Source organism: Lepidochelys olivacea, assembly GCF_965140295.1.
Source record: "Lepidochelys olivacea isolate rLepOli2 genome assembly, chromosome: 4".
NCBI lineage: Eukaryota > Metazoa > Chordata > Testudines > Cheloniidae > Lepidochelys > Lepidochelys olivacea.
In genome coordinates this window covers 119,163,073-119,190,278 of record NC_140414.1, presented here as the reverse complement: position 1 = coordinate 119,190,278, position 27,206 = coordinate 119,163,073, and the positions used below count along the sequence as shown (strand labels likewise).

General features: G+C 45.8%; 2 protein-coding genes across 5 annotated transcripts in view; one reads left to right on the top strand and one right to left on the bottom strand.

The window, feature by feature from the left end:
• The window catches only part of FBXL5 (F-box and leucine rich repeat protein 5), a 54,805-nt gene extending 50,435 nt beyond the window's left edge, over positions 1-4,370 (bottom strand). The window contains exon 1 of the mRNA XM_084625975.1: positions 4,208-4,370. Coding sequence (XP_084482101.1) covers positions 4,208-4,291 — 84 coding nt within the window. The 5' untranslated portion in view covers positions 4,292-4,370. The remainder of the gene's footprint in view (positions 1-4,207) is intronic.
• A 4,527-nt stretch (positions 4,371-8,897) lies between these two features.
• The window catches only part of BST1 (bone marrow stromal cell antigen 1), a 28,791-nt gene continuing 10,482 nt past the window's right edge, over positions 8,898-27,206 (top strand). For 2 of the 4 annotated variants that reach the window (XM_084625439.1, XM_084625438.1), the window contains exons 1-5: positions 8,902-9,252; positions 18,994-19,123; positions 20,421-20,556; positions 21,125-21,207; positions 22,662-22,738. In XM_084625439.1, the coding sequence (XP_084481565.1) occupies positions 9,074-9,252; positions 18,994-19,123; positions 20,421-20,556; positions 21,125-21,207; positions 22,662-22,738 (605 nt within the window). In that variant the 5' untranslated portion in view covers positions 8,902-9,073. Of the gene's footprint in view, positions 9,253-18,993; positions 19,124-20,420; positions 20,557-21,124; positions 21,208-22,661; positions 22,739-27,206 lie in introns of all 4 variants that reach the window. The other 2 variants (XM_084625440.1, XM_084625441.1) reach the window with 2 other exon arrangements.

Sequence of the window (27,206 nt, the reverse complement as noted above, 5' to 3'; positions counted from 1 at the left end):
TGGAAAAAAACATTTCAGTAAGTCTGCTGATTTTCTAGGAGGATATTTTGCATCATATAACCAATACAGCTGTTGGGCAGAACTAACCAAAGCAAAGTAACTATCAACTGGGTGCAGACTTGCATTGAAAATCCAGCACAGCAACTCATTTTGGTTTCATGTTTGAACCTCTCTCAGTAGCATGAGAGACTATTAGGATGTGTCTACACAAGGATTTTGCAAAGGCCTAATTCTCAATAGGTGCCGCTCTAACAGCGGAAACTATAGTGAACATATGGCTCAGCTATTTTTACCACTGTGATGCCTTAGCTTTGTCTACACTAGTTTCACTGGGGGAACTACACTAGTAACTAACAGATCTAATAATTTATAGACAAAGCTTTGTCTCTATATCAAATGTGTATGAAGGATGAGGATCAGGGGTGAAAAGAAAGCAGTACCAGGGCATGTTTCCACTGCTATGGTGACTCACCATTACAGAAGCCGCAGGAATGTTTCTTTCAGAGTAACAGCCATGTTAGTCTGTATTCGCAAAAAGAAAAGGAGTACTTGTGGCACCTTAGAGACTAACCAATTTATTTGAGCATAAGCTTTCGTGAGCTACAGCTTACGAAAGCTTATGCTCAAATAAATTGGTTAGTCTCTAAGGTGCCACAAGTACTCCTTTTCTTTTAGGAATGTTTGTCTCCCCTTTGTCAGACAATTCCCTAATGTAGGTCTCCAAGATAGTCAGTCATATTGAAGGGGACACTGAGAAAATACCCCACTTTTGCTTAATCCCCCATTTTGGGAGACACTAACTGCAAAAACATACTGAAAACAAAGATACTCTAACAAATTGAAATAACTCATTAAAGTCAGGGTTTACTTTGCAGAGATTATGCAGGTGCTGTGGGATAATTGCATAATACCTGAATAAATACTGCAAGACACTAATTATACCCTCCGACTTTTAGAGGACTGCAGCTTCTCTTCTCTCCTCTTACTACTACTGGGGGCAGAAGCAGAGATCGCGATGAGACCATTACTACTGGAAGTAGCGTGGTTATGGAGGCAGGGAGGCCCTGCTAAAGCTATAACTGCTGGGAATGAAGCTGGGCGAAGGAGAAGCTGTTGAGGCTAGAGCCAGGGAAGGCAAAAGGCAGGGGGAAAATGAAATGTTGAGTGACTATAGGAGAAAACAAGAGACTGCTATGGCTAGGATGAGGACAATCTAGAGCTGCAGGTGGGCTGGAAGGATAGAAAATGATAGAGTGGGGAGGAAAAAGGGATCTAAAGAGGTGAGAACATTTTGTGCTGCTAGACAGCTTTGGAGGGAGGGGGAGAAGAGAGCTGAGGTACCAGTTGCTGCTTAGGAGGATTTGAGGGTGGAAGGAGACAGGGTTGTGAGGAGACAGGGAAGGGGATGATTCTGAAACACTGATTACAGTAAAAAGAAAAGGAGGACTTGTGGCACCTTAGAGCCACAAGTCCTTTTCTTTTTGTGGAAATAGACTAACACGGCTGCTACTCTGAAACACTGGATTACAGCAGGTTTGCTGGTTTCTCCCCTGTTCTAGACCTCTGACTTACAGGGGAACACAACACATTTGAAAGGTTTTTATATAAGAAACTGGCTGCAATTTTCATGTGTGAATGAAAATATTCTAAAGAGATCAAAGAGAAATGATGAAATCAGTGTTATTTTCTAACAAGCATAATAAGAAGTTTTAGAATGGTCCAGAAAGCAAGATGGGAAAAGGAATGAATGTAGTCACTGAGAATGGTAAGGGACATGGCTAGTGAGTGGATTCAACAGTCTTGGGATGTTGAAGAAGGGATAACAAATGAAGTTGTGAATTGTAAGGAGGCCTGACTTACTTAAAGCTAGAATCTTCTGTAAGGACTGCAGGACACCTAATAATGTGGTTTTATATAAACATCGCTCTATATAGTTAACTCATCCTATTTTTCTGTCTTAGTTGAATTGAATTTGCTTGGCGGTTGTTTCTCATTCTAAAACCAGTTAAGTGTGAAAGCTCCTGATCAACACTGTATTCTGTTGCTTAGAGTTTAGTTATTACCAAACATCACTGCATGAGTTTCTGACTCAACATGCCTACAGTTGAATGAAATGAAAAGAAGTGATTGAGAACTAAAATAATGGAAAGAATTTTTCTAAAGTAAAATGCAAATATTGTGAAGAGGTGTTACGCAGCAAGATAGAAATGATTTGGGCTCATCTTAAGTGCAGAAAAAAAATCAGTTTCTTCACAATCAAGGTGTGTCATTCAACAAAATTTTGTCTTTTGAAAGAGAAGATCAGAATGTTGATTATTTTGAAAACCTTAATAGTGAAATATTTTCAATGCTTCTGTTGCCACAAAAACGTAGCCACAATTTAATCATGAAAATTCCTGATCCAAGCCTTCCAGCAGCATTTCAGTTTCAGTCAGGAGCATTTTTCACCTCAAAATTTGGCAAAGATTAACCTCTGATTATGTTGTAAGAACTAAAAGTAAAGACACTAACTTAATAAATTGCCTCAATGTAAAGAAATGATCAAAGCATCTTTCCTCTAATGTGCTCCTCCAGACAGATTTTAAAATGTACAGGTTAACATATAATGTAAACAAATATTAGTGAAAGAACTAAAAGAATCAAAATTGACATGATTGGTAGAACATGAAAGACAACCTGAGAATAATTATGAATAATCCATACAGCAAAGCCTTATTTGATCTGATTAACAAAGATCTCTAACCTCATAAGAGCAGAAGTCAAAAAACAATTCTGAGCAGCTAGGAACTTTTCCACTATCTAGCCAACATGACTGATCGCAAATACAAAGGTCAGAGGTTGAGTTCAGATAAAGAAGCAGCTGAAATGTGGCTAGCAGGACACAATCTTACATATCTTCCTTCTCTTCTATCACTTAAAATGGTAAATCCAGATTTGCCCTCCATATGTATTTTGTAAAAGTTGGGCCACGGTTTATTGCATGAAAATGTTGGAAAATTAGAAAGTAAACTCACACAACAGGACAGTTGAATTCAAGATTCTGTCAATATTTGACAACCTACACTCCTGTCCAACCAGTTCAGCATCACTACAGCTTGCTTTTAGGACAGTCTGATTAATTTAGTAAAAACTTTGTAGAAATCTTGAAAAACAAATACATGAATAAGATTGTGTGAACATTCCAAGAACAACAGAAAAGAGTGTCAAGGCCTACTACGTCAACAGTACTCAAAGGCCGTGTTTCCCAGTAGGAAGTTCTCGAACTTTTTCATAGCATGGAGAACATTTTAGAGATTGTCTCACAAACCCCCTCCCTCCACACGGTCTGTACCTGAAATAGTACAGACCACCAGACTGGCCTCTCACAACAGGCAGATCAATTGTGACCATATAACACGGCCGTGGAAACAACATTAAGAAAGTACTTAATGTATTCTTAAAATGACCATGAATGGAGTTTTGCAGCGTCAAATGAAAAAAGTCAACATCACCAGCAAGCGATGCCAGCAGCTGCTCTGCAGGCCACACCACACTGTTGGCACACCACAGTTTGGGAACCTCAGATTTATAAAATTGCAAGCTTTTCAGTGTAAACAGTGAGCCTCTTTATCCTTGAGAAATTCACTTCATAGGCGTGTCACAAATAGACCCTAATCCTGCAGTGGGTCCTCGCGTGGGACACGGATACCTGCACAGGGCCCTGTAACCCCAACAACAAAATTGGAACCCGGGTACGTGTGTCGCCCCCTCTTATAAAGCGAGAGGGTGGGAGGCGCCAGGAAAAGCTCCGTTCCTCCCGGCTGGGAAAAACCAGCGGAGTCTTGCCGGGGGCTTTCGGGGAGCGGGAAGCGCACACTGGGCAGGAGAGAGCGGGGGCGGGGGGGGGAGGAAGGGGACACACCCCCCCCCCCCGCGGGCAGGACAGCCCTGCTGCCGGGAGGAGGAGGAGGAGCGGGCGGGAAGCAGACGCAGTTACTTCTGCTGGGGCAGGCGGAAGTTGCCGTGCTCGCGGGGCTGGCGCAAGAAGCGGCCGCCGCCTGGGGACCGAGCCGGAGCGAGGGGCTCGGCAGCCCGCGAGGGCCGCGTGCCCCTGCCCTATCCCGGGGGGAGGGGCGGTGACAGCTGCGCAGTCAGTAAATCCTCCCCAGGGGGCGTGTAGGTCCCACCCCACTCCGGCCGCCGACTGCCCGCTCCTCCCGCCCGGTACCTTGTCGCAGTAGAGCCCGACCAGCTGCTTCATCCGCCAGTGCGGAGCCGTGAAGACATCCACCTCGTCGGGGAAGGGAGCCATGTTCTCCCCATAGAGACTCGCCGTGCCCAGCGCCAGCAGCAGCTCTCGCCGCGGCAGCGACAACCGCTCTGCGCATGCCCCAACCCGCCGAGGCCGCGCTGGGAGCAGCCCTGGCCCCCCCGGCACGTGACAGGGGCCCGCTGAACGGCGGCCTGCCGCGGCGGCCGTGCTCGCGCTTCGCAGCGTGCGCCGCCTGTTTGCTGACGGGCCGCTTCCCAGGAGCCCGGAGGGGGGGCGGCGCTAAGCCGTGAGGGCAACACTGGGGGCGCCCCGCTGGCTTCCCTGGTCCCGGCTCGGGCCCCGTCCGCACCAGGCTCCGCAAAGAGCTAACGCTGGGGGGGTAACGCCCGTGGGCGGGCGGGGCCGGCTGCAGCCTGCGCCCCTTGGCGGGGCCGCCTCGCCGGGCTGCGGGCCCCATCTCCGGCCAGCCCCTACCCCCGCGGAGGGTTGGAGGGGAGGGGGAATCCCACTTGTTCCCACCCCATGGGTCCCCTGGCGTGCCATGCAAGGGTTGCTGCCCTGGCTCGCCCCACAGTCCGTGCAGGAGAGCCTCAGGCTCAGGGGAACCGCCCCGCAGGCATTGAACGGGCAACAGCTGGCCCTCAATTAAGTTCAGGCGTGTTAGTAAGTTTTGCTGACATTGGGAACAGCAGCCCCCATCTGTGCACTGCTGACATCAAGGAGGCCACCCGGCCTTGGAGTTTATGCAGAACCAGTTGCAGGAGTCAAGTGTACTATCTATGTTAACGGGCCACTTCTGAAACGTTTTGCGAGATACTCAAGGGGAGCGGAAGGCACTCATCATACCGCGAATCCAGTCCTTCAGGTCCTAGTACAGGAGCCTGCCTCCGCCACCCCACCCCCCTTTTTTTTTTACATTTTTTCTCATCAGTTGGAGGAGACGTTGTTTTGTAAAGTCTCATTCAACTGGGTGAAAGCTTAGAAGTTGCATTATTAAATTGGGTGCAATACCATGGTTACCAATACCTGAATACAAGAGATGGATGTAGAGGACATACACAGGGTGATTGATTGGAAGGGACAATCCTTTTTCCTCAACTGGAATGAGGGATCCAATGCAGATCCCAGCCCCACAGCTTTTCAGTATTTCTATACCACATAAGACTGGATAAAGTAAGGTGAATGCTAATCATATTTAATACCCACGAGAGGAGGTACAGATGCAATAGCTTACCCTTTGGGAACTGTGTTGACATAATAGACTTCTTTAAAGACATCTGACTTAGTACTGTCCACCACTGACTGAAAAAATCAATGCAGCATATATTAAATGTATTAAAAATGGCTGACAGATCTCAAAAAGTAACTAAATGTGGAGTCATCATCCAACTGGGGTGTTTCGAGTGAGATCCCAGTGCTAGCCAACATCTTTTTCAACGAATTGGAAGAAAATATAAAATTGTTGGCAAATGAGCAGATAACACAAAAAAAATATGGTAGAGAGATTAATAAGGACGGGTCAGTAGTACAAAGTGATCTAGATCAGTGTTTCTCAACGACTGGTCCATGGACTGGCAATGGTCCCTGAGATGTCCCTGATACAGTTTAGGGCAGTGGTCACCAATTGGTCGACCGCGATCAACTGGTTGATCCTGGAGACTGTCCCAGTCGGTCGCAATCTCTGGCGGCGCACTCCCACGGCACTGCCAGAAGTGGCCAGCAGAGCTCTCCACGTACTGCTCCTGCCTGCAAGCACTGCCCTCACAGCTCCCATTGACTGGGAACGGGAAACGGCAGCCAATGGGAGCTGCAGGAGTAGTGCTTGCAGGCAGGAGCAGCACGCGGAGCCAGGTGCCCCCCCACACACACAGGGGCCGCAGGGGTGCATTGGCCCCTTCTGGGAGTGGCATGGGCAGGGGCAGGGGCAGGCAGGGAGCCTGCCTTAGCAGCAGCCCCGCTGCACCACAAACTGGGAGCTGCCGGAGGTAAGTGCCACCTGGCAGGAGCCTGCACCCCATACCTCCTCCTGCACCCCAAGTCCCTGCCCCAGCCCTGAGCCCCCTCCCAGAGCTTGCACCCCTCACTCCCTCCTGCACCTCAACCCCCTGTCCCACACTCAGCCCCAAGCCCCCTCCCACATTCCGAACCCCTCGGCCCCAGCCCCGAGCCCTCACCCCCTCCTGAACCCCAACCCCTGCCACAGCCTGGTGAAAGTGAGCGAGGGTGGGGGAGAGCGAGCGATGGAGAGAGGGAGGATGGAGTGAGCGGGGAAAGGACAGGGTAGATCCTGGGTTGCACTTAAATTCAAAAAGTGATCTTGTGCATAAAAAGATTTGAAACCACTGGTTTAGGAAGACAGCAAGCTGATCCCTGATATCAAAAAAGTTGAGAAACACTGCTGTAGATCACTTGGTAAATTGTACTTCATAGAATATCAGGGTTGGAAGGGACCTCAGGAGGTCATCTAGTCCAACCTCCTGCTCAAAGCAGGACCAATCCCCAATTTTTGCCCCAGATCCCTAAATGGCCCCCTCAAGGATTGAACTCACAACCCTGGGTTTAGCAGGCCAATGCTCAAACCACTGAGCTATCTGTCCCTCCAACAATATACTTTTTAATACAGTCAAATGCAAGGTCATACTTCTGGAAACAATGAATATATAGCACTCTTATAGGATGGGGACTGTATTTTACAAAGGGGCTTAGGAGTCCGAGTGGATAACCAGCTCAACATGAACTTCCAGTGTAATGCAGTGGCTACAAGAGCAAATACCTAACAGTGAGAACCTAAAAAAGCTCAATCTATTAAATTGTTTAAAGAAAGGATTCAGAGGTAACTTAAATCTCACAGAAAAAGGCATAATTAGATCTGGTGGCTGAAGGCTGAAGCTAGATAGACTAGAAATAGGACACAATTTCTTTAACAGGGAGGGTAATTAACCATTCGAGCAACATGCAGGGATTTGGTAGCATCACCATCACTTGAAGTCTTTACATCAAGATTGGATGTCTGTCCAAAAGATATGGTTATGGGTATGATACAAGAATCATTTAGTGAAGTTTTATGGCCTGTGTTATGCAGGAGGTCACACCAGATGATCACAATGGTTCATTCTGGCCTTAAAATCTGTTTGTGAAATCCTGGTTCCACTGAAGTAAATAGCAGAATTCCCATTGACTTCAATGGAGCCAGGATTTCACCCTATGAGTCTAAGCCAGGCTTGGCGCACTTGCAGACATTGTGGATAATACATTGATGTTTGAAGTCAATCTTCATGCCGTGCTCCAGAGATCTAGGGAAAAGGGGTCAAGTGAAATCTGAATAAATGCATCATAAGACCTGCAGAAGTACAGTATATTGACTACTTTGTCTCAGGAGTTTATCAAGACCAACAGTGCAAAAAAGTGGCATGAATTTCTGAGGTGAAACTACCTGAAAATCATGCTTACCTGGGAATATATTGGAGATGGCAAATCACCTTGCCAAGTTTCTACCACTATTTGTGGAAAATCTTGGTCCCACCAAGAGTTCTCCTACAGAAAGATGATTAACAGGAATTATCTTCATCAAAATGAATCAGTTAACCTACTAGTGCAAGCATATTGGCATACTGTGATATAACTAGACGGTTAACAGTTCAGGTGTTCAGTGAGGATTTAGGGATGTGCTACTACAAGAAAGGAGACCAATGGTATACATCCCAGGCGCTCACATCCACAGGCAAACTACACAGTTGTGAGCATTTCTATCAATATGTACAGGAAAGAAAATTGACAGTGGAGCTACATTGATTTACATCAGCTGAGGATCTGGCCAAGATCTTATCCAGGGCAGACAGACAGTTGGCGGAGAATATATATATAAATTAATTTGTTCAATACATGCGAAGTTAAGTTTAATCCATTTGATTCTGAGTACAATTGATTCCAGACCACAAGGCAGTTTTCTTCAGCAGGAAGACTTTATAATCTGTTTTATCACAACACAAGTTTTGTTGCCAGACTCCATAGAGAAATGAAAAGATATGGACAATACTTATGTCACCTATACTGATTGTGTTGTGAGAGTTATGATGTGTGAACTCTTGTTATAAAGTTAGTGCTTTAATTGTTGTGTATTCCTTCACAGTTTATGCTTTGTAGTGTTGTTGCAGGCATGTGGGTCCCACGATATTAGAGACAAGGTAAGTGAGGTAATATCTTTTATTGGTCCAACTTCTGTTGGTGAAAGACACAAGCTTTTAAGCTACACGGAACACTTCTTCAGGTCAGAAGTTTGTCTCGTTCACCAACAGAAGTTGGACCAATAAAAGGCATTTCCTCAATCATCTTGTCTCTTGATTTATTCTTGACATTGCTATTTCAGCAAATTGTGCAGTTAGTAGAAAAAGTTATGTAAGAAGTGTAACACTGTTTGAAATAAAATGGTATTAAAATATTTTCATTAATTCATGGCAAATTGCCATGTTCAGTATATTGTAGCATTCCAGTGAGTATTCAGCAAATCTGAATTTTTGTTAATGGTACATCAGTGATATGTTTTCTTTAGAGGGGGTGTAATATTATCTAATAGTCACAAGATGGCAATAGTACAAATAGTTTTACAAGCTGGATTTTTCTAATGACTTTTAGCTCTGCAGTAGTCCCAGGAAGCTGTTGCATTTCACAATATAGTTCATTTTCTATCGGACTCTGCACCTAGAATCATTTAAGTGCAGGGCCACAGCCTATATTGATACACAAATATAAACTGCAGTCTTCTCTTTTCCGTTTGGACATTTGATTATTTTATTTCTTTATGACTTTGGTTCTCACAATTTCATGATGAACAGCTTCTTCTTGTCTCTGTTAGTAGGTCTTCTTTTCAGTAAAGACTATGTTAAACCCACAGAAATAGATGGGAAGAAGAAATGGAAAGGTGAAGGTACCACACCTAATCTGGAGAGCATTGTAATTGGAAGATGTTATGAATATATTAGAATTGTGAATCCAAGTGTTGGGTAAGTAATTTTCTCTTTCTGAATCAGTCTCCACACTTTAATGGTTTTACAAATCATAGGCCTGATACGACAGTCTTAATCATAGGAGTAGTCCTGTTGAAACCAACATATTTGTAATTGTTGAGAAATCCAAAATTCATCTTTAAAATAAATATATTAAAAGGGATCGGGGGCGGAGGGGGCGCAATTGTTATACCAATAAATTAAAAACCAGCAGGATCTTATTAAAGGAAAACAGGCAAAATACCACATTTATTGTGAACACAGAAAGATTCATAGTAAGCAGTTAGTTACAGCTATAACGTTCCATTCAATCTCATATTTATTCACACACACACACACATTCTGCAAGGTTGTTATCATAGTTACCAGCCTTAGAGTTGCTCATGCCAAGCCACTGGCCAGGTGGCCTGGACATGAGGTGGGAGCAGGGCCTTGTCAGATGCTCATCTGATGCTCCTGGAAGTTGGTTTGTAGAATCAGACCCCAAAGTTCTCACTTTTTAGAGTCTATTTTTATAGGAATTTCTTCCTATGCCAGTCTATGGGAATTGCTTCATCATGCTGTTGCTGAATCAATCAGCAGATAGCACATTCCTCCGTGCTGCTAGATGTTATCTTGTTCTTTGGTTCTCCCATTCTTGAGGCTGTTGGGTGGATTCCAGTCTGCCCTCCGGGGGGTCCTCTGGTTATTTCCACTTGACGCCTTCTTCAGCAGATGGACCCTGGATTCTTAGGCTGGCACCTCCCTGATCATTCAGTTATTATCCACACCAAGCATCCATCCACATACATCCTCTATCTCTATTTTAATCACAATTGTTAATACAACAAAAGGGCGGGGAGTTTCTGGGTGCTGTTTCTGTTGTTAGAGTATTGCTTTGAGTCTCTCTCTCTGTGAATTGCTTTGAGAACAGACTCTGTCTTAGAACGTACTAACGCAATTAGCAGCTTGCAAGTTTCACACATAGAGGGAGAGAAACAGAACCAAAAACCAAGAGACCTCTTAATTAGTAATACCCTGGAATTTAAACTCTGGGGAATCAAACTCATTTGTGATTTTAATACAGAACTTCTTTAATATGATCCAACATAATATTGTCAGGAGTTCTTCAGATTTTAGCTGATCTTTTCTTTTATACTTCAGGAACCTTAATGAAAAAAGCTGAAGGGACAGGATATCTAATTTAACCCTCTTGTGCTTTATGTTGTAATGTATGAATTTCTGAGAGCCAAAACCTGGCCATATTGACATGTTTCTTATAGTAACTTTAACTGTATTACTTTAACCCTAAATTCTAGTTCCAATGAATGATACAACAGACTTGTGGACCCATATGAATAACAATGGTGAAAACATGTTGAAACGGGTGAGATGAGAATTAAATAAGATTTTGGCTGAAATTGATGTGACCCAGGGTTTCATTAGAACACATTTTAACAAAGACTAAGATTCTGAGCTCATCCTGCAACAAATTAGGGATTGACTGGAATGTTTAGATTAAAACAAGGCTTATGCACTGTGACGCAGCAGGGATGGGGAGTGTTGACCTGGGAATGTGGCAGGGGAGTTTCACTGGGGATGGGGTACCTGAGAGCCTCTAACCTGAGCCAGGAGGGGAGGGGTAGGTAACACCTCTGCCCGAAATGTGGACAAAGGCTGCAGGAGAGAGCCTGCTGGGGTGGGGTGGGGGATGGGAGGGTTAGTTTCAGTTTGGTGCTGGGTGGTGGAATGCAGGGAACCCCAGGGCTGGGGTCTAAGCTCCCTGCTCCCCCAGAAGGACTTGACTGAGGGGTCCTGGTTGTACCCACAAGCTCTGTCGTAGACTGTGTTCCTATTGTCCAATAAACCTTCTGTTTTACTGGCTGGCTGAGAGTCACAGTGAATCCCAGGAAGAGGGGTGCAGGCCCCGGACTCCCCCACACTCCGTGACATCTGGTAGTAGCGGTGGGATCTACTGCACCCCATGAACGGCGCTTTCTGCAGTAAGTGACTAGGGAACAGTAAAACGAAAGGGGATTGATGGGGACCAGGCATGCTGAAGATTCAGAGAGATGGTTTCAGGGGGCATTTAACCCCTGGGAGTGTGTGACCAGAGAGAAGGACTTTTGCAGTAACAGGGTCCCCCGGGGGATTGCAGCAAGCAGTCCCAGGGGCAGAGGAGTCTGCAGCTCGACCCTGGCAAAGAGGTGGTGACCTCAGGAAGGACTGGCACCCTAGGGTTTCTTCCTGGAAACCGTGGAAAGCTGCACAGGCCTGCGAGTGGCCAGCAGGGAGATGTATGATAAACGCCTTAAGAGCGACCTAGTGGAGCTGTGCAGGCAGAGGGGGCTGCGCATTGGGAGGTTCATCAAGGAACAGCTGATTGCCCAGTTGGAGGAGTGGGATCGCTTGGATGACCCGATCCCTGTCCCTGAGGGAAGCTGCCCAGTGGATGCAGTGTGGGCCCTGGGGCCTGACCGGCTGGGAGGGGTCAGACTGGTGCCGAGGACATCCCGAGACCCTTCCTACCTATGCCTGGGGGAGGGGTTGGAGGAAGCCCAGCGAATACCGAGGGCACCCTGACCCCGGCAGCCAGCAGGGGATCCTCCCGGCAGAACTCCCCATTCCTGGAGCGGAGGCGGCTGGAATGGGAGAGGGAGATGAAAATGAGGGAGCTGGAAGATCATGAAAAGCAGCGTCAGCATGAGCGGGAAGAGGAGGAGAGGCAACGCCAGCATGAACAGGAGGAGAAGGAGAAGCAGAGACAGCATGAACTGGAGCTGGCCAGGCTGAGGAGCAGTGAGGCCCCGGCTGCAGTGAGTGAGGGGAGACCCAAGACTGCAAGGAGCTTTGATAAGTGCTTCCTGGCCCAGCGTAAGGAGTGGGAGGACATAGATAGCTTCCTGACAGCCTTTGAGAATGCCTGCAAGATACACAGGGTTGACATTGCAGACAGGCTCCAGTTTCTCACCCCCTTACTGGGCCCCAAAGCCGTGGAGGTGTACAGCTGAGTGGCAGGGGACTACGAACTGTTCAAAAAGGCCCTGCTCCGTGAGTTTGGGCTGACCCCCGAGATGTACCGGAAAAGGTTCCAGAGTCAGCGTAAAATGCCTGAGGTCACATACCTACAACAGGTCAACCGAATGCAGGGATATGCCCGCAAGTGGGCAGCTGGGGCCCAAGCTAAAGAGGATCTGCTTGACCTAATTGTACTGGTACAACTGTATGAACAGTGTCGTTCTGACCTGATACTGTGGTTGGTGGACAAAAAGCTAGAGAACCCACAGCATGCAGGGCAGCTGGCCGATGAGTTTGTGAACAGTCAGTCAGGGCGTAGCAGGGAGGAGTCCCAAAAGAACAGGCCCCCCACGATGCAGAGAGAGAGAGAGAGAGAGAGAGTCACCATGGGACCTCCCAGCAGGGAAATATGGAGAACCCCCTCCCAAGGGGAACACCTGGCGTCGGGACCCTCCGACCCGCTCAAGGGGACCAACGTGACCTGAGCTGCTATCACTGTGGCCAGAGAGGCCACGTACGGACCCAGTGCCCCAGGCTCAGGAACAGATTGAGCAGACCCAACCTACCCAGTGTTAACTGGGTAGGGACCCAGCTGGACGAGGGGCAGACGGCCCAGGCAAGGGGGGCTGCCAGCTTACCATCTGCTCAGGAGGGAAGAATACCCCCGGCTAGCTCTGCCAGGGGGCTGGAGGCTCTGGACTCAGGGTTCTCGGTTTACAGGGTGGGCGCGGGGCTGTCCCTCCAGAGAGAGTGCCTTGTTCCCCTGGAGGTAGGTGGGAGAAAGGTCAATGGATACTGGGATATGGGCGCGAAGGTGATGCTGGCCCGGCCCGGCCCGAGGTGGTGGCCCCAGATCGGGTGGTGCCCAACACCTACCTGACCCTAACAGGGGTGGGTGGGACCCCATTCAAGGTGTCCGTGGCAAGGGTACACCTGAAATGGGGGGCCAAGGACGTGGGAGTGCACCACCATTTGCCCACTGAGATTTTGATGTGCGGGGGGACCTAGAGGACTGGCCAAGCAACCCCCAGACCGCTCTGGTTGTGACCCATAGCCAGAGCCTGCGAGGGGCACTGCGCCCTGACCTTGGGGAGGGTACCACACCGTAGGTGCAGGACCCTAACATGGTGGGGAGGGAACACCGAAGGGCATGGCTCAGAGAGGCTGTGGCCTCAGACCCGGCCAATGAGAGGGAGCTGGTCTCCATCCCTTCCCCAGCCGCTGAGTTCCAGGCTGAGTTGAGGAAAGATCCCTCCTTGCGGAAGCTCGGGGACTTGGCCGACCTCAGTGTGGTACAGACCATGAGGAGAGGTTGCCAGGAGAGGTTCCTGTGGGAGAAGGGGTTCCTGTACCGAGAATGGGCTCCCCCAGGGGAAGTGGAGTCCTGTGGGATCAGGAGGCAGCTGGTGGTACCCCAGAAGTATCGCCGCAAGCTACTGTACCTGGCCCATGACATCCCCCTATCAGGGCACCAGGGAATCCGGCGCACCCGGCAGAGGTTGCTACAGAACTTTTACTGGCCTGAGGTCTTTACCACTGTCCGGCAGTATTGCCAATCCTGTGACCCCTGTCAGAGGGTGGGGAAGGCCCGGGACAAGGGGAAAGTGGCTTTGAGACCTTTGCCCATCATAGAGGAGCTTTTCCAGAAGGTGGCCATAGACATAGTGGGACCTCTCAGCAAGACGACCCAGTCGGGGAAGAAATACATTCTGGTGGTGGTAGATTTTGCCACCCGCTACCCTGAGGCAGTGCCCTTGCCTTCCATTGAAGCAGACACCGTGGCAGATGCGCTCCTGACCATTTTCAGCCGAGTGGGGTTCCCCAAGGAAGTCTTGACAGACCAAGGATCCAACTTCATGTCGTCCCTGCTCCGGTGCTCGTGGGAGAAATGTGGGGTCCGGCACAACTGGGCCTCAGCTTATCACCCCCAGTCCAATGGACTAGTGGAGAGGTTCAATGGGACACTAAAGATGATGCTGAAAACCTTTATGAACCAGCACCCACATGATTGGGACAAGTACTTACCTCACCTGCTGTTCATGTACAGGGAGGTACCCCAGGAGTCTACCGGATTTTCACCTTTCGAACTGTTATATGGAAGGAGGGTAAGGGGCCCCTTGGACCTAATGAGAGACGAATGGGAGGGGAAGGCCACTCCCAGTGGAGAGTCAGTGGTGGAGTATGTCCTGATCTTCTGAGAGAGACTTGCTGAACTCATGGGCCTGGCCAGGGAGAATCTGGCCAGAGCCCAGAAGAAGCAGAAGGTCTGGTATGACTGCATGGCGTGGGCCCGTGCCTATGCCACCGGGGATCCGGTGATGGTTCTCATCCCCGTGAGAAAGAACAAACTACAGGCTGCATGGGAAGGCCCTTTCAAGGTTGTCAAGTAGCTAAATGAGGTAAACTAGGTGGTGGAGCTGTCTAAACGGGTGCACCACCGCCGGGTGTACCATGTGAATATGATGAAGCCATATTATGCCAGGGGGAATGTGGTGTTGGCCGTGTGTGGACATTGGGAGGAGCAGGGAGATGACCCTCTAGTAAATCTATTCAACTGGGACCAGAGCTGGTTCACCCCTGGAAACAGTTCCCCTCTTGGATCAGCTAACCCCTGCCCAGCAAGCTGAGATCAGGGGGGTGCTGCATCCGTACCGACAGCTGTTTTCCAACCAGCCTGGACGCACTAATCTGACTGTCCACCAGGTGCAGACAGGATCACACCCACCGATAAGATGCTCCCCCTTCCGAGTCACAGGGAAAACTGCTCAGGACCTGGAAAGAGAGGTCAGGGACATGCTGGCTTTGGGGGTGATCCAGCCATCTGCCAGTCCTTGGGCCTCACCGGTGGTGCTGGTCCCCAAAAAGGACGGGTCGATCCGGTTCTGTGTGGACTATCGGAAGCTCAATGCCATCACTGTATCAGATGCCTATCCCATGCCCAGGCCTGATGAGCTCCTAGACAAATTGGGAGGAGCTCGATACCTTACCACCATGGACTTTACAAAGGACTACTGGCAAGTGCCGCTGTTCCTGTCCCTGCCTTTCGGCCTCAAGGGAGCGCTGGCCACCTTCCAGTGCCTGGTGGATCAGCTACTGAGGGGGACGGAGAGTTTTGCCGTGGCGTATATTGATGACATCTGTGTCTTTAGTCAGACCTGGGAGGACCATGTGTCCCAGGTTAGACAAGTGCTGGACCAACTCCAGGAGGCTGGGCTGACTGTAAAAGCGGAGAAGTGCAAGGTGGGGATGGCTGAAGTATCTTACCTGGGCCATCAGGTGGGGAGCGGCCGCCTAAAGCCGGAACCAGCTAAGGTGGAGGCGATCAGAGACTGGACCGCTCCCCACACCAAAAAGCAGGTCCAAGCCTTTATTGGGTTGGCAGGATACTACCGAAGGTTTGTGCCCCCTTTAGTGCCATAGCCACCCCCATCACCGAGCTATGCAAGAAGGGGAAGCCAGACAAGGTGGTCTGGACCGAGCCGTGCCAGGAGGCTTTCTGGGCAACTGAAGGAGACTCTGGTCAGTGGCCCAGTTCTGGCAAACCCAGACTTTGACAAGCCCTTTATGGTGTTCACTGATGCCTCAGACATGGGACTGGGAGCAGTGTTAATGCAGGAGGATGAAAAGGGGGAGAGACACCCCATCGTGTACCCGAGCAAGAAGTTGCTACCCCAGAAGCAATACTACGCGGCCATCGAGAAGGAGTGCCTGGCCATGGTGTGGGCCCTCAAGAAACTAGAGCCATATCTCTTCGGGCGACACTTCACTGTGTACACGACCACTGTCCCCTGACCTGGCTGCACCAGATGAAAGAAGCCAACGCCAAACTCCTGAGGTGGAGCCTGCTCCTGCAGGATTATGATATGGACGTGGTCCATGTAAAGGGAAGTACCAACATGATAGCGGATGCGCTGTCCTGGAGAGGGGGCCCTGAACTTCCCCAGGTCACTGGTCAGAGTGACCCCGCTCAGTTCAGTCTCGAAGCGGGGAGAGATGTGACGCAGCAGGGAGGGGGGAGTGTTGACCTGGGAATGTGGCAGGGGAGTTACACTGGGGATGGGATACCTGAGAGCCTCTAACCTGAGCCAGGATGGGGAGGGAGAGGTAACACCTCTGCCCGGGAATGTGGACAAAGGCTGCAGGAGAGAGCCTGCTGGGGGGGAGGGGGGGAGTAGTTTCAGTTTGGTGCTGGGTGGTGGAACGCAGGGAACCCCAGGGCTGGGGTCTAAGCTCCCGGCTCCCCCAGAAGGGCTTGACTGAGGGGTCCTGGTTGTACCCACAAGCTCCGTTGTAGACTGTGTTCCTATTGTCCAGTAAACCTTCTGTTTTACTGGCTGGCTGAGAGTCACAGTGAATCCCAGGAAGAGGGGTGGAGGCCCCGGACTCCCCCACACTCCGTGACATGCACCTTTCTGACAAAAAACAAGTGTCTTGTTATAAGACACTCATCTGTTCTGAATAATGTAACATTTTGTAGGAAGCGGGGGGAACAAAAAGCTAGTTCCAAGGAGATTAGAGCAGAAGGCTTCTGGAAAGAGACTAAGAAAGATTTCTAGAAGAAAGAAACAAGGAGAAATAGAATGTGACAAAGAGTATTGGGATGAAAGTAATAGATATATATCTAGTAACTGGACCAGCAGTCTGCATCTACAAAAGATTATTCCAGGCTGGAAGTTAAATATTCTTCTCAGACCTTGTTCAGCAGAAGCTGAGAAGTAATAATGCAGTTTAGCAAGAGGTAGAATTACCCCTGAGTCAGAGAAAATTCTTTGTACCTTAAGAGAACCTTTGTATTCTTTGTACCTTAAGTGCAACACAAAGGTCATTTTAAACAAGTCAAGAAATGCAAAAGGTAAGGATCTCATAATACCTTTATGTTGCTCACATTTATATAAGATCTAAGGCTCTGATCTTGCATTGTGACTCAGATAGGCAGACTGCCTAAGATGAGTCCCACTGAAGTAGGAATGATTGAAATAAGGATGGAAATTAACACATGCTCAAGTTCTTTCCTGAATTGGAACCTAAACTAGCATTATAAAAAGCACAGCTACAGAATTACTGTCAATATTATGTATTTTTGTGTTTTCCCATAGGCCCATAGGTAAAGATAAAATTTTGTCATAGATTCTGTGACTTTCAGACTTCCGGGGCCTTTGCTGAAGATGTCATGGAGCTATCAACCACTGTGGGTGGTGGGGGCCCCACAGTTGTCAGGTGCTGGCCCCAGAACTCTGAGCTTCCACGGGCTGCAGTAGCCCCAGAGCTCTGAGCCGCTGGCCCTGCAGCTGTCAACCACTGTCGTGGGAAGCAGGGGCGGAGGGGCAAAATTGTCAGTTCCCCCCCACCCCAAATTATTTTTAGTAAAAGTCCCAGACAGATCACAGGCGTCCGTGAATTTTTGTTTATTTCCCCAAACCTGTCTGTGACTTTTACTAAAAGTAACTGTGGCAAAATCTTAACCTAACCTATAAGTGAATACTGTAAATCTAAACAAAGTGGAAATTTCATACTGCAAGTACAAAACAGATATTTATTCTTTATAACTGTAAATTACTTCTTGTTTATTTGCAAATTGGCCCAAAACTAGTTCTTACTGAGGAGGAGTCACCTGGACAGTTTCTGCTTGTAAAGTCCTGTGCATATGCAAAAACCCCTAACAAAAAAATTTAAATGGATAAAGGATTTTTTTCCATTCTCACATAACTCATAAATGGATGTATAGAGTTTGTTCAAACATTTACACAAATTACCTTCAGATTAAGACCAAGCATGGAAAAATTTCAGACAAAAAAGGAGAATTTTTCAGAATGTTATCAACATGTGAAAATAAAGTCTCACTGTCACTATAATGGAGGTTTCTAACAAGCAAATGCTATATTCATGCATACACACGCTTCTGTAATACATATACAATGGTTCTATAAATTCCATTGGTTGGCAGTGTAGATTACTTCTCATTCTTTAGCTGACTACTACAAAACAAATCCTGTATAACTTGTTGCTGTCTGTATTAAGTTTGCCAGGAATCACCCTTATATATGTGCCTTCCCTACCCCCACCCCATAGTTTTGTAGTTGCTAATTAAAATATCTTCAGTAGGGGAGCAGAATAATACTTTTGATTTTGTATTACATGCTGCTCAAACAGGAGATGACGAGCGATGAAAAGAAAAATATGCAGTAAATGAATTGTTCAATGGGAATTTAAGTAAATACCTGAAGTCAGTGAAGATGTTAAGTGGTGACCTGATCACAGTCTACAAGTATCTACATAGGGAAGAGATTTCTTATAGTAGATGGGTCTTTGATCTAGCAGGAAAAGGGATAATGAGATCCCTGAATCCTATGTTTCAGTTGTAATCTAGGGTCACTTAGAGCTTTGATCGCTGTGGCCAAACTCTGCTACAAATGGTTCTTTTGGGGTTAGAACATTTCTAAGTAATAAATCCCATTTTCACTACTTCTACAGTACTGCATAGCAAGCCTCGTTATGAATACTATGCCATCCATGTTTTTTGCTGAATTACTATAAGAGTCTAGCTGAATAACCCTAGTGCAAACCCTCATGTCTTAGCTACTAGTTGATGAGCTAATGATTTTATTAATTTATCACAAACTTTCCCCCCCTTAATAATCTTAGTTTTATTTTCTTTTGGGGATTGTGGGAGGTTGTGAACAAAACACATATTGCAGGTCTGCTATGGAAAAATAATATTACTATTTGTTTTAATTATTATAGTGAGAAGAACTGTACAAAGATATGGGAAGCTTTCAAAAAGGCTTTCATGAATAAGGATCCTTGCAACATTTTACCATCGGACTATGAGTTATTTATTAACCTGTCACTGCATACAATTCCACCTAACAAGGTACTGATTATCAATGGTGTGTTAATGATCATCTATCATCTCTCCCCTGATCTGGCAGTCCAGAATTGACCAGATTTGATATGGTGGGCCATGCAATGATTTTCTGCCCACTTTGTGGGTTGCAGACCAAAAGGTTGAGAACCAGTGTTCTAGTCCTTGACCCCACAGCAATGAAGTGTCAGAGAGATGTAACATGGTTTAGAATTAGTTGCTATAATACTGAACTTGCAGCCAAATAATTATGATTTTAAGCTGGTCAGCACTATTACAGATAAGTATGTGTCCAGTTAAACAGCTGAAAGTGTATAAAAGCCCTCAAAGCACCTTAATTAAACCAACCTCAAAACCCATCTTATGCATGTTTAAGAGTAAATATCTTCATTCAACTCTGTCAAGTGAGCTCTCTAATTTCAATGTCACCGTTGTGAAGGATATGTTTATACTAGAAACCCTACAGTGGCACACCTGTGCCACTGTGGTGTAGACACTACAGGGACAGGAGAGGTTCTTCCATCACTGTAGTAAATCCATCTCTCTGAGAAGCAGTAACTAGGTCGACAGAAGAATTTTTCCACCATCTAGCAGAGTCTGCACCAGGGCTTAGGTTGACAATTACATTGCACAAGGTAAGTAGTTAAGCCAACCTAAGTTTGTAGTGTAGATCAGACCTTAGTTTTGTTTTACTTGTATTTAGGGCTTGTCTATATGGAGACTTAGTGTGCAGCAAGTTGGTGTGTAAATCTACAGCCTGCCAGCCTGCCACACACAAAGTGGTCATGTGGACCCTGCTGCCACACACTAAAAGTTCCATAGTGCTACTTTCAGTGCATGGCAGCAGCGTCCACATGGTCACTTAGTGCACTGTAGTTTCACACCCTGGCTTGCTGCACACTAAGTCTCCATATAGACAAGTCCTTAGTGTCTATATACCTAGCTTTTCCTGAACCTGTCAGCTTAAGACAGGCAAATTCTAGAAGGCTTGAGTCTTTCTATAGTTCAAGTTCTGTTCTCACAGTGGTGTAAATCCCCCCCAAAAATCCACTGTCAAGTAATGCCAGATTTACACTATTGTGAGGGCAAACTTTGTCCCTATAACTTTTAGTTGAAGTATAGAATTGTTTTTAAAGTATTTAATGGACAGTAGTTTGATTAGAACAAGCCATCTGTGAGATTCTGAAGTATTTAGAAATCATTTCAAAACATGATTTAAAATGTTTTCCCGGCCACGCAGAAGTGACGGCATCATGCACACACATCCAAAAGATGGTTTGTTTTTTGTTTTCTTTTCTTTCCTTAGTCTCTTTTCTGGGAAAATAACCATCTGCTGGTCACTAGCTATTCTGATAGAACTCGTCGCTACATGCCTCTTTGTGATACTTTAATTGGTTCATTTGGAGATTTCCTGAACTGGTGTGGACAAGCAAACGATACTGGTCAGAAAAGAACTGATATAATAAAAAGTTGGTTATAAATTCATGGTGGGGCTAAAAAGATAGACTGATTGCTTTGTACTGGAGCTATGGGTCGGATTCTGCTCTCATACTCCCGGTTTATGTGGGTAACTCCCCTGAACTGAGTGTCCTGATTCTCCCCTGGCTTGTACTGTATAGACATTTACACTTCAACTGCGGCTGAAGCATACACTGAAATTTTGAGGGAGGTGTTGTGATGGTGGATTTAAGTCACCTTTTCATTTCCTGGATTCTGGGGCTTTCTGTGCACCAGACCAGTTTTATGACATGAGTTAGAGCAGTTTCCACAGACACAGGGGTCTATGCTTTGAGACCACAGCATGTCATGGTTTGTACAAAATGTAAGGGCTGGTGAAAAGGAGGAGAGAAATGGTGCAGTACTGTCATGGATGGATATCCTATCAGATCTCCAACCATGCAGAACCTAGAACAAAAAACACATACAATATATATTGTAAAGCCACTTTGGATTTTCTATTTCCACCTGTCATCATATCTTTAATAATGAGCACTATGTTTCTTCCCACAGGATTTAATTATGATTCCTGTCCTACCACAGAAGAGTGTGAAAATAATGCAGTAGAAACTTTCTGGAAGATCGCATCAATCACTGTAAATCATACTGTTTACGTTCATTAAGCATGTCTATGGAGATAGTTCAGAAAGCTTTAGTAGGGCCAAAAGATTTTTTTTTCTGGAGTTCTTACCTCTAGCGTAGGCATATCCTTAAGATCTTGTATAGACTATAACTTAAAGGTATGATGTAAGGAGGAAAAGCATAAGGTTGACTACCTTATGTGTTAAAAATGCCATCCACTCACCTCAGTGGTTGGAGGAAGATGACTGGGCAGGCAGCAAAAGAGGACAGCTCCAGCAGCAACAGAGGGAGACATTCAATGAGGGACACTGGGTAGCTCCTCCCCTTCCCCTCCTCCTCCCCCCCCACTTATAATCTGTGGTACCTATTGGCCAGCTGGAGGGAAGGGTGCTGATTGACCTGCATCCCCCAGCTCAGAGATTTGACTTTGAGCACAGACCATGTGAAGCCTCTTGCACCTGTGTTCCAAGTGGGGCTGGGGAGTTTTTTCACCTTTTTCGCAGCACCCTCAGTCCACAGTAGGTTAATTAAGAATGTGCTTAGTACCTAACTGAGGTACTTGCTTGAGTTGTTAATTTGTCACAATTTGTGGACTGTTTTCAGTGCCGTTAAAAGGATACAATGAACAGTTCCCCTAGATAAAAGACCTGGGATTTTAGTGATGGACCTTGGGCTCAGGGGATAGAGTCAGACCTTGTGGCCCTTGCAGGCTGGGGTTCCCACCCTTTTGCACCCTCTGTTTCCCTCATGGGGGTGTGGGAGTGGGTAGGACTTAGAGTGAGCTGAGTCCAGGGCAGGTAGGCTGAGGAGAGCCGCCACCCTGAGTTATGGGTTACATGGTAAAAGCTGACTAAGGCTGACTAAGCAGATGATCTAAGTTGTAACCCCTGCACTGGAACCACTTACATGACTGGTATATGAGAGTATGGGTTATGCAGTTAGTGCCCTTTCCATGTGTTCAAATTAACAAAAGGTGTGGCCTGTAGTTTAAAATCCATCCATGTCCTCATTTCACCACTGTGTCCAGATCAACCACAGATTGCCTAGGATTTTAATGTGTTAGTGAACGTGTTAAAATAGACCTTTTTCTAGTGAAAACAAGGCCTAGGAGATCTTAATGCTGACGAAAGGTGCCAGATTGACAGTCTTGAAGATGAAAATACAGCAAGTACAATACAGAGTTGCAGTGCAAAACTTCTCATAGTGATCTGTTAAAGTGCCCCAACCTTGCCCTGGAGGAACCACTTCTAGGGTTGAGAAGACAGATCACCTTTTATAGCCATAAAGTTCTAATCCTCTCTACTGCAACTGCCAGCTAGGGAACCAGTTTTGATGGTGGTTTTGCAACTTGGACATTTTCACTTATGGCCCCCTCCACTGGCCATGAGTATTTAGTTACAGTTTATAATCAGTATATAAAAATCTATAGGGGATGTTCTGAAGAATAATCTTCCGTTATCTATTGCAGTATGCAAAGCAGAGCTCGGGGGCAATATACGTTATGCTGAATGGTTCTGCGATAGGGGGCGCCTATCCAGTCAAAGGGTAAGAGAAATAAAGTAATATTGTGTTAATATTTTAGGGTTTGATTGAGAAAAATCAAACATTTGGCTATTGTACCACACAAAGCTGTGGAAGTAATAATTTTCAGAAGTCTGTGGCATCAAAGCCAATCTTTTTATTTATTTATTTTTTTAAAACTAGACCTGGAGTAAAATTTTAGAAAGCACTTGGGTACCTGTTCTGCAGCGTCCTGTATTCTAATTTGTCAAAGGCAACAGAAGTAAAACTTGACTGTTACACAACATTGTTTATAAAAGCAAAAACACTGAATTTGTCCAGACAAAAAGGTCTATTGCTACCACCCAAGGACTGTGTTGAGATTATGACTAGTAAACAAGAGAAGAATGGAATCAGAAATTAATGGATCAAAATTGCTGTGTTAGAAAGTAGGCCTAATTGGAGGACAAAATAATGACAGGGAAGGGTGATTCCATCCATCACCCCCTTTTAGGGTCCTTAAAAGAGACTTTGGGAGAGAGAGATCAAAATGCAAGAGGACAGGTGGACTGAAAGGAGAGAGTTCAACCATCATGGCTGCTACCCCCTTGTCTCATGAGACCCCACGAATCAACTATTACACTATTGGACCTGCATCATCCTGATCCAGAAAGCGCTGTGCTGACCTGACCAGGCCAGAGAGGGACCCAGATTACATACTTCAGCAACTTCATTGACTTCAGATAAATCCTGGACACCACATGGAATGTGAAACTTGGTTTCCCGCTCTCCTCTCCTCCCTCAAGTGTCTTTTTTTCTTCCTTGCCTCCTCTTTCCTGTTTCTCTCTTTTTGCCTTCTGTTTAAAAAGAGTCTGGGTTAGCAGGCAACATCTTCTGCAACATTGTTCTGAAGCTGTGGCCATCAAGGCAGCTAAAAGCAATGTCTTAAACAGCCCTACTCTGGTACAAGTTTGCCAGGTCTCCCAGTGGCTGATAAGATAGTATGCTATGTGTATATATATATATAGTATGCTATGTGTATATATAAAGTCTGCTGTAGTTTCCACGGTATGCATCCGATGAAGTGAGCTGTAGCTCACGAAAGCTCATGCTCAAATAAATTGGTTAGTCTCTAAGGTGCCACAAGTACTCCTTTTCTTTTTGCGAATACAGACTAACACGGCTGTTACTCTGAAACCTATGCTATGTTTGTATTTCTCCAGCAGTGAGATGGCTAGTAAGAGTCAGCATCAAAGACAGGAGCTGCATTTTCTATCTTTACTCTTTTTTTCTCCCCTTTTGTGTTAAAAGGGTTTTTAAAGGTGACTGTTGCTATGAGACTAAGCAGGCTGAGATCTCTATAGTTGGAAGCCCAAATCCTATTTAGAACTCTTGATGTTGTAAAGTAACAGAGTCATGTTAACAGCTTTGACTCTCTGGGCCCATGTATTCCATGGAGATGGAATACCTCACTTGTCAAGATGTCTGTTCAGCAAAACACATGCTTAGGGTTACCATATTTGAACATTCAAAAAAGAGGACACTCCATGGGGCGGGGGGGGGGAGGAGAGGTATTTGCTCACACCTCTCTTCCCCGGCCCCACCCCAACTCCATCACTTCCCCTCCCCCATTCCAACCCTTTCCCCAAAGTCCCTGCCCCATTGGACCCCTTCCCCAAATCCCCGCCCCGACCCTGCCTCCTCCCCTGCGTGGGCCACATTCCCCCTCCTCCTCCTTCCCTCCCAGCCACGCGAAACAGCTGTTTCGTGGCGCAAGTGCTGGGAGCTAGGGGGAAAAAAGCGGGCACTCTCTCGAGTGATCGACATTCACTCTCTTTCTTGAATGATCAACTCTTCTTGGGGGAAAAATAATAATGGCAAAATCCCGGATGTTTTTAGATATTTAAACATTCCTCTCAGACAGTGATTTAAGAACCAAAAAGCCAGACATGTCCGGGAAAATACAGACGTATGGTTACCCTACACATGCTTGACTTTAAGCACTTGTTTATTTTTCACTGAAGTGGAACTTGACAAAACTTAAGTTCTTTCCTTAATTAAGCCCAAATGAGAAAACAAAACACAGGGAGACTCCAAAAACAATAGGTCCCAAGTGGTTGCTTGTGTTGCTGTACACAAGGCCTGATTCATTTGCTCTCCAATATTAGGTAATTCACAAATCACAAGGAAAAGGAATAGAGAGACTTTTGATAAAGAACAGAGACACGTTTTAACAAATTCTAAGGTCCAAGTGACAATCTGATTATATAAGTCAGGGCACAGGGAATACAGCTCCTGTTTGAATGATGATTAGAGCAGGTGACTTCCCTTGTTGGCACAAAGAAAATCTATTTCTTTTTTAAACAATAGGCTGTGGTTAATTTAACAGTGGTTAAAACAGCCATTCTTGTCCAACATAATACTCTCAGTTTAACCTTTGGAACAGATTATCAAGGCCAGTAAGCAAATTCAACATTGCTTGGAGTCTTTAATCAAGATTGAATGTCTCTCTAAAAGATATGCAGGAGTTCAACCACAGGTTATTGAGTGTGATAGTGTTCACTTATGTAGTATGTAAAAATACTTCTCTCCACTGCAGGAATTACTATATGAAATTCTGTGATCTGTGTTCTGCAGGGCTTCAGATAAGATAATCAGAGTGGTCCACTCTGGCCTAAAATTTCTTCTGTTCTAGGCCACATAGCTGGTACAGTACAGAAATCAAAACACTTCAAATAATTCCTGTAGAATCCTTGCTCTCTTCTGTCAAGACAAACTATATTTCAAAAAAGACAGCAGGCCAGATTTTCAAAAAAACAATTGTAGATGCAAATAATCACAGGTAACTTTTTTTTTTTTTAAAGAGTTACAGAGGCACAACAGATATCATGCAGCTGCCTTTATATCAAGCAATTAGACATCTAACTTAGATGATCTAAGTTACATCAAGAAAAGGAGTACTTGTGGCACCTTAGAGACTAACCAATTTATCTGAGCATAAGCTTTCATAAGCTACAGCTCACTTCATCGGATGCATTCAGTGGAAAATACAGAAGATGTTTGTTTTTATACACACAAATCATGAAAAAATGGGTGTTTATCACTACAAAAGGTTTTCTCCCCCCCCCCCCCCCACTCTCCTGCTGGTAATAGCTTATCTAAAGTGATCACTCTCCTTACAATGTGTATGATAATCAAGGTGGGCCATTTCCAGCACAAATCCAGGGTTTAACAAGAACGTGGGGGGGGGGGGTTAGGAAAACAAGGGGAAATAGGCTTGAATAGAGACTGGGAGTGGCTAAGTCATTATGCAAGGTAACCTAGGTTAATTTTATCCAATTTGCAAATGAATTCCAATTCAGCAGTCTCTTGCTGGAGTCTGGATTTGAAGTTTTTCTGTTGTAAATATCGCAACTTTCATATCTGTAATCGTGTGACCAGAGAGATTGAAGTGTTCTCCGTCTGGTTTATGAATGTTATAATTCTTGACATCTGATTTGTGTCCATTTATTCTTTTACGTAGAGACTGTCCAGTTTGACCAATGTACATGGCAGAGGGGCATTGCTGGCACATGATGGCATATATCACATTGGTAGATGTGCAGGTGAACGAGCCTCTGATAGTGTGGCTGATGTTATTAGGCCCTGTGATGGTGTCCTCTGAATAGATATGTGGGCACAGTTGGCAACGGGCTTTGTTGCAAGGATAGCCACTCCTAGTCTCTACTGAAGCCTATTTCCCCTTGTTTTCCTAACCCCCCAGACGTTCTTGTTAAACCCTGGATTTGTGCTGGAAATGGCCCACCTTGATTATCATACACATTGTAAGGAGAATGATCACTTTACATAAGCTATTACCAGCAGGAGTGTGGGGTGGGGGGAGAGAAAACCTTTTGTAGTGATAAACATCCATTTTTTCATGATTTGTGTATATAAAAACAAACATCTTCTGTATTTTCCACAGTATGCATCCGATGAAGTGAGCTGTAGCTCACGAAAGCTTATGCACAAATAAATTGGTTAGTCTCTAAGGTGCCACAAGTACTCCTTTTCTTTCTGTGAATACAGACTAGCACGGCTGTTACTCTGAAACCTAAGTTACATCAGTTTCTCCTGCACATAACTGCACCCATCATTATTTGCCATAGCATAATTACATGGATGAACAGGAAAGCTGGGATGAGACTTCATTCAAAATCAGGCCCAAATCTTAATTTATACATTTTTGTTTTATTTTTGTTTTTTAAAGACTGATGCTTTAGAACACATTTTAATGCAATATGTTAAACTGTTCCTTTTGATTTGGCACCCTCCATTTGATTTGGAGAACTCTCAACTCACACTTTGTGCTTTTATTATTCTATTTAAAGACATTTTTTCCATTAGGCCATCATCAGATTTAATTGAAATTATTTTTGGATGTGCCTTGGATAGTACAACTAGCAGTCACACAGACTTAGACACAGGAATATAGAAGACCTTTTTTCTGATACAAAAGTTCTCAGAATTTATG